The sequence below is a fragment of the Mustela lutreola genome, chromosome 9, assembly GCF_030435805.1.
Source record: "Mustela lutreola isolate mMusLut2 chromosome 9, mMusLut2.pri, whole genome shotgun sequence".
Lineage (NCBI taxonomy): Eukaryota > Metazoa > Chordata > Mammalia > Carnivora > Mustelidae > Mustela > Mustela lutreola.
The window spans coordinates 13,228,601-13,243,848 of NC_081298.1; the positions used below are offsets into that span (position 1 = coordinate 13,228,601).

Below are 15,248 nucleotides of genomic sequence, written 5' to 3' on the forward strand. Positions count from 1 at the left end.
AGACTCCGCATAGAGCATGGAGGCTCTCAAGAGGCTGCATCTTAAGATCATGACCTGAGCTGAAATCAAGAGTTTAACACTTAACCGAGTAGGTCACTCGGGTTCCTATGTGTGTATGTATATGTTTAATGGTTTTTTTTTTTTTTTAAAGATTTTACTTATTTATTTGACAGACAGAGATCACAAGGAGGCAGAGAGAGGAGGAAGCAGGCTCCCTGCTGAGCAGAGCCCAATGTGGGGCTTGATCCCAGGACCCGAGCTGAAGGCAGAGGCTTAATCCTCTGAGCCACCCAGGCACCCTTTTAATGTTTTATGCACACACACACGATGTATATAAAGTTTTATGAATAGTATTTCCTTTTTCTATATGCAGTGTATTCTGATGCTTTTTTTTTTAAAATTCTCTTAAAATTTTTATTTTTTTTTTAAGATTTTTATTTATTTATTTGACAGAGAGAGATCACAAGTAGGCAGAGAGGCAGGCAGAGAGAGAGAGAGGAGGAAGCAGACTCCCTGCTGAGCAGAGAGCCCGACGCAGGACTCGATCCCAGGACCCTGAGATCATGACCTGAGCCGAAGGCAGCGGCTTAACCCACTGAGCCACCCAGGCGCCCTCTCTTAAAATTTTTAAAAAATGCTGGTCTTTAACCCAGACTTAGTAGGTTGTCCCCCCGCCCCCATTGGAATTCATTTGTTTGTTTGTTTTTTCTTTTTTTAAGATTTTATTTATTTGACAGAGAGACAGGCAGAAGCAGGCTCCCCACTTAGCAGAGAGCCCGATGTGGGGCTCAATCCCAAGACACTGAGATCATGACCTGAGCTGAAGGCAGAGGCTTTTTAACTCACTGAGCCACCCAGGCGCCCCCGGTGTTTTTGTGTGTGTGTGTGTGTGTGTTTTAAATCACTACCTCAGGCGAAAGTTTTCAGAAAAATTTATCACCAGAAATGCTAAATAGCCATTTGTGAAGTTATTTTATTGATTCATTCCATCATGATTGTTGATTTTTATTGAGAATTACATGCTGTGTGCTGTTTCAGGGACAGGGCAGGGAGTGGTGAGTGAGGGCCCTGGGTTGTGAGAGAAGGCCCCCTCTCACACAGCGCTGGGTTCTAGAAAGAGAGAGAGAGAGATCAGGTAAATAGGACAGATCCCCCTGTGAGAAGGTCAAGTGTGCTAATGTGGTCAGGAGAGTGAGAGGCAGGTTTGGTGTGGTTTGGAAGAGGCAGTAGTTCGGGAAGGTGTCCGCAAGGTGGTATGTATATATGTATTTTGTTAAAGATTTTGTTTATTTATTTGACAGACAGCTAGAGAAGGAAGACAGGAGGAGTGGGAGAGGGAGAAGCCGGCTCCCATCTCACAGGCTGCCCGCTGAGCTGACTTGAGGTGGTATTTAAACCTAGATTGGCATGGCAAGAAAAACCAGCCATCCCTGTATTGGAAGGAAAGCCTCGAAGGAGTAACTAGAGATTTATAGGCCTTAGGGTAAGGGATGCTGATGGGAAGGCCCAGGTGGTTGTCCCAGTGGGTGAGTGGGGGAAAGGTAAGGAGCTGAGGTCCATCAGCCCTGTGGACCCTGTGGACCCTGGCACGGATCCTGGTGTGGGGCTGTTGGAGCATCGGAGGGATGTGAGCTGACAGCGTTTTTGAAGGACCATGCTGGGTGCTGTGTTGGGGATAGCCTATGCAGCTGTCTTCCCCTGGGTCGTTCCCTCACTCCCCTTCCAGGGGACACTTGGCAAAGTCTGGAGACGTTTTTGGTTGTCATAGCCGGGAAGGGAGACTCAGAGCCCAGGGTTTTGGGAAGCGAGGGAGGGCAGCCTCCTGTGTGCAGTGGTGCTCACATGGGAATTCACAGCCTCTGGAGGCCAGTACTCTCCCGGGTGATCTTGTCCTGCAGTGCCCAGTGCCCCAGTGCCCTTCCAGATGGAGAGACGGGGGGGTCTGGGTGGGGAGGCTGCAGGTGCCCAGGATCCCAGAGCCAGTAGGCGGCCAGGCTGGAGGAAGCTCGTGTGTCCATAGAGCCCAGAACCTGGTCCACCCTGGCTCCCCTGTTAGTGAAGCCCGGATGTGGTCTGGCAGGCAGAATGGTAACTTTCGGGGCTCCAGCTCAGATGCAAATTGCTGGTGCAAATTGCTCACTTGCACAGAAGTGGACCCATTTGCACCCCTGGGGAACATTCGTTGATCTCCGTGGTGTGGTTTGCTTTCTCACACCCTCCCTCCACCTCCACACCCTGAAAAGGAACAGTGTGCAGAGGTAGTTCTCATGGTCACGCTTCTCTCTGCCAGTCATGTGTGGCCACTTCGTTTCCCTAAGCCGGGCCGTCTTGGACATCCTTGTGAGGGTGGGGTGGGGTGGGGTGTCTTTCAGTTTGGCCTATCCGTGGTGGTGGCGGTGAAGAATTTCTTCTCATTGTGTGTGCCGGTGGGTGGGCCTGGTGGGACCCGAGGCGCTCCTGTGCAGATGCCCACCCACCCCTGCCCCCAGCTCCTTCTGTTCTAGGACACTTGCCTTGTTTGTCAGTGGGAACGAAAGCATCGGGAATGCGGGTGTTTTATGGGCCAGCATTTCAGTTACCTAACGGGAAGAGGATCAGAGAGGGACCGGTGGAAGTGTCGCGGCTGAGTAGAAGGATCAGACGGTGGAGGGAAGTTCTAAATAATCCTCAGGAGCTTGCCCAGGTTGGGGCCGATGCTTTGTATGGGGCTACTTTTCTTTCTTTCTTTTTTTTTTCTTTTTTCTTTTTAAGTAGGCTCCACACTCAGCATGGAGCCCAGTGTAGGGCTTGAACTCAATGACCCTGAGATCAGGACCTGAACTGAGATCAAGAGTCGGACACTTAACCCACTGAACCATCCCAGCATCCCATGGGGCTTTTTTTTTTTTCATGTCTGGTATCTGTATAACTACTTTAAGCAGATAGAAATGAGACTGTGCTGGGGATGCTGACAACATTATTATATCTAACAAAACGGTATTTCATTTAAAAAAAAAAAAAAAAAAAGACTGGAAAAGACCCAAATTAGAGAGCTGGAAATCCTGAGTGATTTTTTTTTTTTTTTTTTTAAGGCGGGGTCGGGGGCATGGAGTTGGGGTCAGGGAGGTCTTGACCAATGACACTGGTTATACACACCTATAGTGAGGTGTTCAAGCTCCCACAACTGTATTTCCCCCCGGATTTTACTCTCTGTAAATTAAAACTATTGAAAAAACCACAGCAGTCTCCAAGGTAGATAACAGTCCCATTTTAGTGCAGTAGAAACTGAGGCACAGTGAAGCAAAGTTAGCTGCTCTGCCAGGATCCTGTGGTTTGCCGTCATGTTTGGCCTGTGTGGACTCAGGCCTGTCTGCCTTGTAGTTTGTGCTCTCAGCCACGATACGTGAGCTGCCACGCTGCAAGACAGGGCTGTGTCCGGAACCTGGTGGGCCCCGGACATGGCTTCTCGTGCCTTTGGCTACGTTGGCCTAGCTGTGGGGTGGGCAGGGGATGGGGGGTAGGGTGAGGATTTCGAATGGGCACTCCTGCGGAAGACGGATTGCTTTTTTGAAAGATGCAGCTCCCATTAGTTGAACCTGTGTTGTCAGACGCTGAGTTTTCAAGAAAACACAGCAATGCAGATTTTTATATGAACACTCGTGTTTAAAAATCGGTAATCAATTGCATTAAAAATGAGAACTCTTTTTAGTCACAACAGGTAAGTCCAACCCAGAATACTGAAGCCCAGCCCGTGGGTCATCAGCTGCGTACATGATTCTTAGACTTAATTTTGGTGCATGACAAAGGGGAGAGCTTCTGCAGAGGCTGTTGTCGCCTGTTTGCTGAGACACCGGGTCCTCATTGGCTGTCTCAGGGCTCCTGGCGGCTTTGAAACATGGAGCAGAAGGCTGGTGGATGGTTACAGCCCCTTTCTATGACTGTATGGAAAATAAGTCATCAGTAAGAACAAGAGGAGGAAGGCCTGATTCTTTTCATCTTCCAGACTCCTGTTTGTGTCTCCAGGAATCTTGTCTCCTCTGTATCACGCAGGGTGTTTGCTTTGGGCTGAACAAACACAGCAGTTGAGTGATCCTGTTGGTGACACACACGTGTCTGGTGCTCAGTGAGAGATGCTGACAGCAACGGGAAGTTGTCAGACCTGGCGTGCTGCTGCTTGCTGATTCCCTCAGCTGTCACGAGGTCGCCTTTCTTTCTCTGTTCGAGACCCAGGCTTTCCACAGATTGTCTTGATCCTCCTTCCCCCACTCCTCCAGTGGGTGACGTGAGGACAACTCTGCTTGGCGTTGATTGATAAGAGATATTTACCAGGGTCTCTGGGCTGGACGGTACTGTTCCCTTGAAGGAGCCACTATTTTGTAGCTCCTGGAAGTCCATCCGTTATAGTCACCCAGCCCTTTGGAACAAAGGAAATCTCTGTTTCTTTCTTCCTTCCTTCCTTTCTGCCATCCTTCCTTCCCTTTCTGTTTGTCTGTCTGTCTGTCATGGTGGAGGGTGCAGAGGGAAAGGGAGAGGGAGAATCCCAAGCAGCCCAGAGCCCAGACCCTGAGATATGACCTGAGCCCAGATGAAGAGAGGTACACTTACGTAACTGAGCCACCCAGGCACCCTAAGAAATCAATTTTTTTTTTCAGTTGAAAAAGATGTGCTTATATTTTTCTTTTTTTTTTCTTTTTCTTTTTTTAAATTTTTCTTATAAAGAGTTTCTTTTTTTAAGTCATGGAGGCACATGTTAAGAGAAGTTTAAGAGGACAGAAGATGTTTAATGAAAACCCAGTTGGTCTGTAACCTGGTCACATCTCTGTGCCCCACCCAACAAAGGACCACAGTTACCCCTTCTCAGTCCTCTTGAAGAGTTCTTCTATATGTATACCAGGAGTTTTCAACCTGGGTGATTTTTATCTGCTAGGGGGATGTTTGGCCATCTGTGGAGGTGTTACTTTTCAGTAATAAGGTGTAGAGATCAAGAGGAAGCCGCACGGGAGCCGTCTGGAGGCGGCCCTTGAGACATTTTTATGGTCACAACTGGGATACGGGTGCTGCTGGCATCTGGTGGGTGAGGCCAGGAAAGCGCTGACCAGCCTACAATGCACAGGATGCCCCTCCCCCGCCAGCCCCCCACTTCCCTTCCCCCGCACACAAAGACTTACCCAGCCTCAAATACCAATAGTGCCAACATTGAGAAACCCCAAGAACACACATATTCCAATCTGTGTTCCATATCCTTCTCTCCTCCCCTACACCAGTGCTCATGTGCCCCTCCAGTTGTCCCCTTTGTTCTCATTAAACAGGGTGGCTTTTCTAGAACAGCACATAAAGATCCGATAGGGTTTTCCTGTAAGCAGCAGTATTTTGTTCCGCCTCAAGGTGAAGTGTTGACTTACTTATTGGCTCTAGGATGTTTTGCTGTTGAAAATAGCTGCAGTGAAGAGCTTTTTACCCCATGTGGGAGCATAGCTATAGGATGAATTCCTAGAAGTAGAATCTCCGGTCAGAGGCCGTGTGTGTTTGACGTTTTGAGAGATACTGCCAAATTGCCCTCTGAAGGAATGCTTCTGATACATGCTCCCTCCAGAAATGTAAGATCATGTCTCTTTCTCTAGCCTTGGTATTTTTTTCACCCTGGTTTCCATTTATAGCCCAAGCTGTCTTCGTATCAGCTGAAAAGTTCAAAATGTTGGCAGCAAAGGTGGATTCTGAAGATATTCCTGATAGAGAAGGGCAGGGGCGGAGGAAGTCCTGATAAGGCACTATTAGCTAAACAAGAAAGAGAGGTGGCTCTTTTCTCCCTGTGAAGGCGAGGGAAACTAAAAACGCAGTTGAATTTCAAGAAAGTTAATTAGATTTGGCTAAACTCCTGAAGGTCTGCTCCCAGGGACCTGATCCCAGGCCCTTCCTGGCTTTTTGGTGGGTTCTTGTTAGGACAAACATTACTGTGGCTTATTGACCAGAGAAACCTTCACTGTAAAAGGAGGTGCTTTGCCTTTTTTTCATTCCTCCTGATGATGAGTATTTCCGAGGGCAGCCTTTTTAGGCTAAAGTTAAAAGATTGCGTTTACTGTTCGACATACAGTTACGCACACACAGGAGTGTTCTGGCGAGCTGTAGGTCTCTTAATGAGCCCTAGGTTTAGAAGGTTAACACGGAGATACAAAGGTTAAGGCAAATCAGGAGGAGTTTTCTTTTATCTTAAAGATTTATTTATTTATGTATTGGAGAGAGAGCTTGATCCCCTAAACCTGAGATCATGACCTGAGCCTTAACTGACTGAGCTGTCCAGGCACCCCAGGAGGATTTTTTTTTTTAAACTCACATAGAAGATTGAACTAATACAGGGCTTCTCAGCCTTAGCTACCAGTTAGAATCATCTGGGTTACTTTTAAAAAAAAATTTAATTATTACTATTTTTAAGTAGGCTCCCTGCCCAATGTGAGGCTTGAACTCATGATCCTGAGATCAAGAGTCATGGACTCAAGGGCTCAATGGAATGAACCAGCCTGGCCTTGGGTCTGGACACTGGCCCTGTCCAGACACCCCCCCCCCCCCCCCCCCAGTTAATTCACATTCTCTGGGTGGGTGGGGGAACCAAGGCTTTTTTTCTTTCTTTTCTTTTCTTTTCTTTTTTTTTTTTAAAGATTTTATTTATTTATTTGACAGAGAGAAATTACAAGTACACTGAGAGGCAGGCAGAGAGAGAGAGAAGGAAGCAGGCTCCCTGCTGAGCAGAGAGCCCGATGCGGGACTCGATCCCAGGACCCTGAGATCATGACCTGAGCCGAAGGCAGCGGCTTAACCCACTGAGCCACCCAGGCGCCCCAAGGCTTTTTTTCTTTTTAGAGCTCTGTAGGTGGTTTCATTGTGCAGATAAGATTGCAATTAACATCACTAGAGGGGATGGCAAATTTTATTACAGCCTTTGGACCAAATCTGGCCTCCAGCTGTTTTTGTAAATAAAGTTTTATTGGAACAGGGTGTCCTCAGTTTGTTAACAGGTCCTGTAGGGCCACTTAGGCAGCAGAGCCTGCATGGCCCGCAGAGCCCAGGTCACTTTGGCGGTTTTATAGAAAAACTTGGCTGACTCCGGGTAGCGTAGATGGTGTTTTTTTGGTAACTGGCTTGCGGAACGTTACTGAGGACACTGAGGGAATGTGGTTTTGTGAGATTTTTTTCTTTGACAACTTTATACTTGAAAGGCTGCCTTTTCCCTTAGGAATCCTGCCCACTTTCTCATTTCTGAAAGCGGAAGTTGGGAGACAGCCTTTCCCCCCGCCTTCCCCCCTTTCCTGTCACATCCGCAGCTCAACTGTTGGAACCTTAAGTCCTGCCAGTACTGCTCTTGAATCGGGGGTTTCTTTTTTCTCTTCCTCCTCCTCTCCTCCCCACCCCCCCACCCCCCCGCACCCCCCAGTTACTGTTTTATTTCTGTTTGGCTTGTGCCTTCTCTTTTTGAGATGCTTCTTAGGTTAATTTGCATGAAGGTTTTTCCCCTGTGCCTTCACCCCATCCTCTCGGTGAGCATGGCCAGTTCTGCACACACACGTGCACACGGATGCCCACGCACATGTATACACTCACTTGCAGCTGGATATGAAGCCGTGTCTCGCAGGAGAAAGATGGTATCTGCTTGCTGTGAGCAACTCACACCCGGAACCTCTTTGAGGGCTCCCCCACCTCCCAGTATGTTTTTGGGAAAGGGCCCTTCCTAATCCTACCTTGGTCAGGACCTCATTATGGTGGTGAAATCAACTTGGAGCTGTTTGTGGCTCTGGTTAGCTGTCAGTGGGCTGGCTGGGGCCTTGGGAAGCTGCCTCTCTCCGGTCGCTTTAAGGGAACAAATCTCTGGGTGTGCAGGGTGAGAGACGGCCTCATTCCTGGGTGAAGGGGAAGGTGCATAGGTCATGATGGAAAATGGAAACGAGCAGAGAAGGAAGGTTTTGAGCAGCCCTGGTGGTCCAGCAGGGGGGTCTGTGAGGTCTCATTGCTTTCTCGGCCTGTGCAGACACCTTCATTTTGTCCCTTTCTTCTGTTTTAGGGGGTTTTGGAGGAAGTGGGGAAGGAATTCAAGCAATGCTAGCTCACAGACCCTTGGAATCTGTTCCACTTGGTCCTATAAGGAGCCCGTGGCAGAATTGGGGAGGCTGGCTGGACCCCTGGCCCTGAGTCCTCCGTCAGAGGCCTTTGCCTGGGACTAAGGCCAGGAGCTCTCACTGTATCTGAGCGAGAAGACACAGGTTGAATATCCAGGGCTAATCTGTTCATCTGTCTTCAGATGGATGCCTGGCTCAAAAGCAAGGGGTCTGTCCATCCGACACATGCCCTCCTTTTCTGACTTGAGCTCCTGTCTAGATCAGCTAGGAACGAAAAGTGAAGACTCCGCGGTAAACGAGGAACCGGGCCTCCAGTTCTTGTGTGTGTGTGTGTGTGTGTGTGTGTGCGCGCGCGCGCGCTCGCTCCGGGGTGGGCGTGGTGGGGGAGGTGGTCCACATCCCTTGGGTACAAGCCCTCTCTGATCTGGGCCTGGAGTTAGAAGTACACTCTGGCCAGACTTGGTGTGACTTTATCTGCTGCTACTGAGATTGAATATATTACTGTAACCTTTGGCTTCGGAGCTCCCCGATGACGCAGCGTTCCGCAGACAACCATCTGGCTGGGATTGTGCATTTTAAATATTGAAAGCCACCCAGGCAACTGTTCAGTAGACTGGGTAAACCTGCCAAATGTGTTCTCGGGCTATTATCTCCAAGTTAGCCCGTTGTCGAGCAGATGATGTTGCTGGGACAGACAGTGAGAAGGTTGGAGGTTTCTCTCCCTGCCGTGTTCTAGAGCGCGTGTTTACGAGAAGGAAGCTAAGCGACGAGCGTTGCCTAGTCCTCCACCCAGCGCCTGCCTGACGGGGCTGTGACCGTGTCTTTCAGATCGGAGCAAGGCCGAGATGGACCTGAAGGAGCTGAGCGAGTCGGTCCAGCAGCAGACGGCGCCTGTTCCCCTCATCTCGCCCAAGCGGCAGATCCGGAGCAGGTTCCAGCTCAATCTCGACAAGACCATAGAGAGTTGCAAAGCACAATTAGGTACGTGCTTCGGTTTGCTCGCACAGGTGCTGTTGGTCTCCACCGTCACTGTTGACTCTTTGTATGGGTTCACTGCCCGGACGAAGCCGAAGTTGGATCCCGGCTGCTGTTGGCAGCTGCTTGACCTTGGCCCTGTTTGTGCAACGGAAGAATAGCCTCTCACAGCACAGTGTTTCAGATTTGCCAGTTAGCGGTCCAGAAGGGTTCTGCCAATTCTACCCAGCATCTGCTCTGGTTGTGGCTGCCTGCAGACTTGAGGTGCAGGTGGTAGGGCAGTTTGCAAGGGCAGTGATTCTCCTGAGTTTGCCCTGTGCTCCCTTTTCAGCATACGTCAGGGTCCTAGTGTCAGGACGCAGAGTGTCCCACGCACATGTCCAACACAGACTTTTCTGCTGCGGACTGAGCCCTTCCCACCAGGCACTCACGTCCTGCTTCTGTGCCTCTTGCCTCCATCCCTCTTCCCCGTGCTGCCTGCCTTCATGCTGCCTCCCGACATGCATTCCCTAAGGCTGACCTCAGGCATCGCCTCATCCAGGAAGTCTCCTCTGATTGCCCTCCCCTCCCCGTCTGCTGCCTCCTGTGGCGCTTTATGGCTTGGAAGCATCAGCGGTCTCTTTGTGTTTGGGGGGGTGGGGGTCCCTCTAGACTGGAAGCCAGATTAGAAGCTCCTAGAGCGGAGGGAGCCCGCCTTACAAGCATTTATATTCTCCACAGTACTTGTGTACGTAATAGATGGCTCTGGAATGTCTGTTGACTTAGTAAACAAAGCCAGGAGAGTATTTGCAGAGAAGTAGCTGATGGCTGGCCTCAGGAGAGAGAGCCCACCGTGGTGAGGTTTGCAGTCTCTGGGTGCTGTGGACCTTGGGATGAGTAAGCTATAGTCAGGGGCCCTCCAGAAAGGCCAGAGGAGGACATTTCTTGTTGGAGTTTCTGTTCGATTAGGACATTGAATAGTGTGGTTGAAATTTTGCAGGCTGTTTAAATACTCACCTTGGGTCCTTCCATGCAGCTGGTCTAACTCCTCAATTTATGATTAATGTAAATAAGAATTTTAAGATTTCTGTTCACTGTTTCCTGCACACCTTGCACTGTACTATGCACGGTGCATAGCTTGTCCTTGGAGGATGAAACCATTATCCGTCGCATTTTGCAGATGAAGAAACTGAGGCTCAGAGAGCTAGGTCAGTAGTTTAGGTCACACAGTGAATACAGGAGCAGGATTTGAATTCATGTCCTTTGGGCTCTGGTATCCAAGCTTTTCTTATCGCATATGTGGTCACACTTGTCCTGGTGTCTGACTTAACTACAGTAGTATAACCCTTAGGGTCCCAGACGTTATACCACGTCTGAGTTTGGGTATTTTGGCTTCTCCTGGTTTGGATCAAGCCCTGGTGGAGGCATGTAATTCCATAATGTTTCTGCTAGGCTGCTTATGGCTTTTATCTGTCTGCGGTTTCCTTTCAGTGTGTCTGGGTCAGGAGAGTGACCACCTCCCCCCACTCCCTCTGTCCCCTGTCATGGTGGCCATTGCTCTAGAATGAAGAGCAAATTGGGTTTTTCTTATTTTAGACTTTTAGGGTGTAGTATTGTATACCTGTGGCCAGATGACCGTCCTTACTGGGAGCAGGACACAGAATTGGGTTAAATGGAATATATTTTTTCCTATGTGTATGTGTGTGAGTGCCTGCCACGTTGCATTTTGTCTAGCTAGAGATGTGCAAGTACGTGACTTTGCTCTTGACTCCGCTGTCAGTGAAAGAACAGGGCAGACAAGATGGTGGCTTGATGCGGCATCAGTGCAGGGAGCAGGAGGGAGGAGGGCTGGGCTCCTGGGTCAGCCGGAGGTGGTGTGTCCCTGAGGGAAGCTGCCAGGGGCTTCATGGCTCTAGCCAGCCACGGCCCTGCAGGCCTGTGACCCAGAGGGGCCAGATCCTCTGCTCTTTGCATACAAGCCTGCTGTCTTGAGTTCTGCGTGAAATTTCCTTTCTTGTGAATTGGGAGGTACGTTCGTTCTAAGTGAAAAGCAAACAACAATGTACCTGCTGGTCCAAATTCTTGCTTCCTACATAACATGTGTGCTGGCCCGATGTGGCTTGGGCTTTGAGTTGGCAGCCTTTGCTTTAAGGCTCTGGCTTGTTTCTTGGAGTCCTGGAGACAAAGGGAAAAGGACTTGAATGCTTTGGGAATTTGTGGGAAGAGTGCTAGTGGTCTGTCAGGAGCCCAGGGTTCTAGCCTTGCCTCTGTCTTGGTCCTAGAATAAGGGATTTCTCTGGGCCTCTATTTTCTGATCTATAAAATGGATCCGTTTTAATAGCTCCTCTCTGTTGTTCCCTTCCATTTCTCCCATCCTCTACATCTCAGTGAGTTATCAGGGACGCAGAGATGTAGCTCCGGATAAATTGAAAGTTTACATTGTCTGGTCCATTGTCATCTCGGAGTGTCAGTAACTGAAACCCTTTTGCAAACCCGAGTTCCATTGTCTGCTGCAGCTCACCGGTAAGCCCACCCGGCCAGTGTGATGAGATTTGAAATGTGTTTTTTTTTTTTTTATTCCAGCATTTGGCGTGGAAAATGTTTGCATTTTAGGTCCTGCTCTTTATTTTGTGACTACGCCACATGCTGGGTTTTCTCTTTGAATTTAGGCATAAATGAAATCTCGGAAGATGTTTACACGGCCGTAGAGCACAGCGATTCGGAAGATTCCGAGAAGTCTGATAGTAGCGATAGTGAGTATATCAGTGACGATGAGCAGAAGTCCAAGAATGAGCCAGAAGACGCAGAAGACAAAGAGGGTAGCCGGGTGGACAAAGAGCCATCAGCAGTCAAAAAAAAGCCCAAACTGGCCAGCCCAGTGGAGACTAAGGAAGAGCTGAAAAGCACATCACCAGCCAGCGAGAAAGCAGATCCGGGCTCAGTGAAGGAAAAGGCAAGCCCCCCGCCCGAGAAGGACTTTTCAGAGAAAGCGAAAGCTTCCCCTCATTCCACAAAGGATAAACTGAAGGGGAAGGATGAGACCGATTCCCCAACGGTACATTTGGGCCTGGACTCCGATTCAGAAAGTGAACTTGTCATAGATTTAGGAGAAGACCATTCTGGGCGGGAGGGTCGTAAAAATAAGAAGGAACCCAAAGAAACATCTCCCAAGCAGGATGGTAAGTGATCGCACCAGTTTCTGGTTTCTTGGTTTGGTTTAGAGTGCCACCTTGAATTTGTATTTCCAGAAGTTAAGTGACCCTCCGACGTTGCAAAGAGAGATACTAGAGTGGAGCTTTGGTTGAGTCAAGGTCACCTGGCTAAGTCACTGATGCCGGCTTTGCATCTGCTTAGTACCCAAGGTGGTTGATTTTGAGCCCAGAAAAGTGAAAAACGGTAGGTGTTTCTAACATCAAGGTCATTTTTAGGCGAAGCACCTGCTTTCCCAGTAGGCTTACTCATTTCCCTAAAGTGTTTGTCCACATTTGGACATGTGACAAGGTTGAGATTGTTAGAAGAGTTCGGTTCAAAGATCTTGAGGAGTCAGCTCCCTTTCTTCCCTTTGTGCTGCCCAGGCACCTCCCCAGGGCATTTTCTTACTAGAATTAGGAGATCATTTGGGGAGGTGGTACCGGAAAGCTGAGTGCTTCTTGGTGCCATAGATTTGGGGAAGGTGTTGGATGGTGGGCACCTGAAATGGTGTTCCACGGCATGTGTGTTTCGCTGACCCGAGTCCAGGATTTCTTAGCTGTTGACATTTTGTGCAGAGTAATACCTCATGTCTGTGCATTGGAGGATGTTTAATAGCATCCTGGGCCTCTACCCACCAGATGCCAGGAGCATCTGCTCGGTTATGGCAGTGAGAGATGTCTTGACATTGCCCTTGGTTCCCTGGGAGGTTAGTGTCTCTTCTAGCTGAGAACCACTGCTTGATCCTAGTGGTGCTTCCACTGGTGCTGTTACAGGCTGAACCAGCAGTAACTGCCCACAAGCCTGCGTGGCCCAGGCATGTTGGCAGACCCTCCAGAAGGAACATGTGGATGATGGGAAAGGTGTTCTTCCCTGGGTCAAAGCAGTCAGCACATTTTCCAGTTGGTTTGGCACCTGGGTATGAGGTGATTCCAATGCCCGAGAAAGATAAAATTGAAGAATTAATTACGGGCCCAGGAAAAAGATTGCCTAAGGACAAGCTGGTGGTCATAGGTACAAAATTATGTCCTCTGTGAACACCTGAAAGGTTAGGCTTAGTTTTGGACCATGCCCAACTTTTGACAGCAGACTTCTCAACCAAACTCTTGAGTAAGATGTGATTCTGGGCCCCCTGGGGGTTGCTGAGCCTGGCTGCTTATAGCGAGTTGGGGATGGCCTTGAGAATCTATCTTCTGTGTTCTTGTCCTCCTGGTTTGCTGTGGAATCTCTGTTGTTAAGGTGCGAGAATTCAGGAGAGGATGGAATGTCTCTGAATGGGGCAGTGGAGGGAGAAAGAGAAGCACTTGAGTGGGGCAGGAGTCCAGAATAGCACACCATTCCTGGGTAACCTTAGATTTCCGGGTAAGCTTAGATTTCCGGATGACCTCTGAAAAATCAGATGAAGTGTTGTGGATTGCGGTTTGAGGCAGATGTGGCAGAAAACAATGGGGGGGGGGTAGCATTTGTTCCATGTGGTTTGTGGGAATATTTGGATACAGAGATGGCATAGTGCCCTTATGAATGAAATAGTTACACTGTTCCTTATTTTCTAGAAGGTACCTTTGGATGGCTTGGTTTTATGACTCTTCTCCTTCCAGAAAGACTCTGTAACAGATTGACAAGAATATTTAACCACAAAACAAAATGTAAATAAAGTCTGTGAAAGATGGAAGTAGAATAGGAAGCGGTCTGTAAACGTTTTTATGCACAGAAATATGTTCTAGCTTTCAGAGTTAGCACAGTTGGGCTTTCATTTTGGCTGTGAGCTTCCTAGCAGTCAAAGCAACAAGGGAAATACAGTCCTTTAAAGGATCTCCTCTTTTTCAAAAATAATAATAATAATAATAATCCCAGTTGATTAAATGAAACACAGTTCTTCCTTGCACTGATGTCTGGAGGAATTATGTCTGGGAAACCCCATGTGTGTGGTGTATGTAATTAAGCTGAAGGTGATTCTAAAACATAATTCAGGTAAGGCATTGTCCCAGGGGTTGGGACAAAGACCTACCAGTCTTTAATCTGGAGTCCTTTGGTGGTAGTTTTGATCTTGAAGAATCAGCTTTGGTTTTTTTTTTGTTTGTTTGTTTGTTTTGTTTTTTATAGATTTTATTTATTTGACAGAGAGAGATCACAAGTAGGCAGAGACGTAGGCAGAGAGAGGGGTGAAGCAGGCTCCCGCCTGAGCAGAGAGACCAGTGTGGGGCTTGATCCCAGGACCCTGAGATCACGACCCAAGCCAGAGGCAGAGGCTTAACCCACTGAGCCACCCAGGCGCCCTGAAGAATGAGCTTAGTATCAGACTCTGCAGAAGAGCATTTTTCTCAATGTTGTATTTTCACTTACGAGTTTATGAAGTGAAGGGCATTCTGGAGTGTGCTATGGTAACCTTGAGTTCACCTTCAGCTGGGAATGAAGCTTATGTATAGAATTTGGTAGCAAAACTGCTTTCTAGCTGGTGAACTCAGGATAGAAGCAAAGAGAGAGCTTCCGTAGAGACCTTGCTATTGCTGTTTACCTTACAACATCAGTACTTTCCTTCCTTTTCTCAGAAAGCCTGTGAACAAACTCTACAATAAACAGGTTGATAAGCAGGGGCAGCTTCTGGAATGTTAGCGCTTAAGAGATCCCTCTTTTCTGAACTATATAGGTGATATGAGTATACACTCCAAATTTCTAGGAGAAATGGAATTTCCTGTGGCCTTTTTTTCCCCTTCTGTAAACTGCTAGAATCTTCTAGAAATCAAAATATTGTAGTGTCTAAGTAGTAACCCCAGAGGGTGCCTTAAGCCTAAAATCCTTTTCGGGTTGCACATTCCGAGTTTTTATTTGGAACAGAGGGCCAGCTGTTGTCACTGCAGAGCAGCAGCCCGTCTGTGAAGCTAGCTGTGTGCTTCTGCAAATCAGTAGAAAGAGGAGGACCTATTGTCTGAGGAGAGGTGCTAGGCTTGCTCCTCAACAGTAACAGGACATTTTTTTGGTCACCTGGGAGGAGAGAGAGGCAGGGAGAGTGTATGTGCAGGT

General features: G+C 48.4%; 1 protein-coding gene across 20 annotated transcripts in view; it reads left to right on the plus strand.

The window, feature by feature from the left end:
- ZMYND8 (zinc finger MYND-type containing 8) overlaps window positions 1–15,248 on the plus strand; it is a 139,848-nt gene that overhangs the window by 97,987 nt on the left and 26,613 nt on the right. For 19 of the 20 annotated variants that reach the window (XM_059132928.1, XM_059132929.1, XM_059132931.1 and 16 more), the window contains 2 exons: window positions 8,913–9,065; window positions 11,708–12,217. In XM_059132928.1, coding sequence (XP_058988911.1) covers window positions 8,913–9,065; window positions 11,708–12,217 — 663 coding nt within the window. The remainder of the gene's footprint in view (window positions 1–8,912; window positions 9,066–11,707; window positions 12,218–15,248) is intronic. The other variant, XM_059132947.1, reaches the window with a different exon arrangement.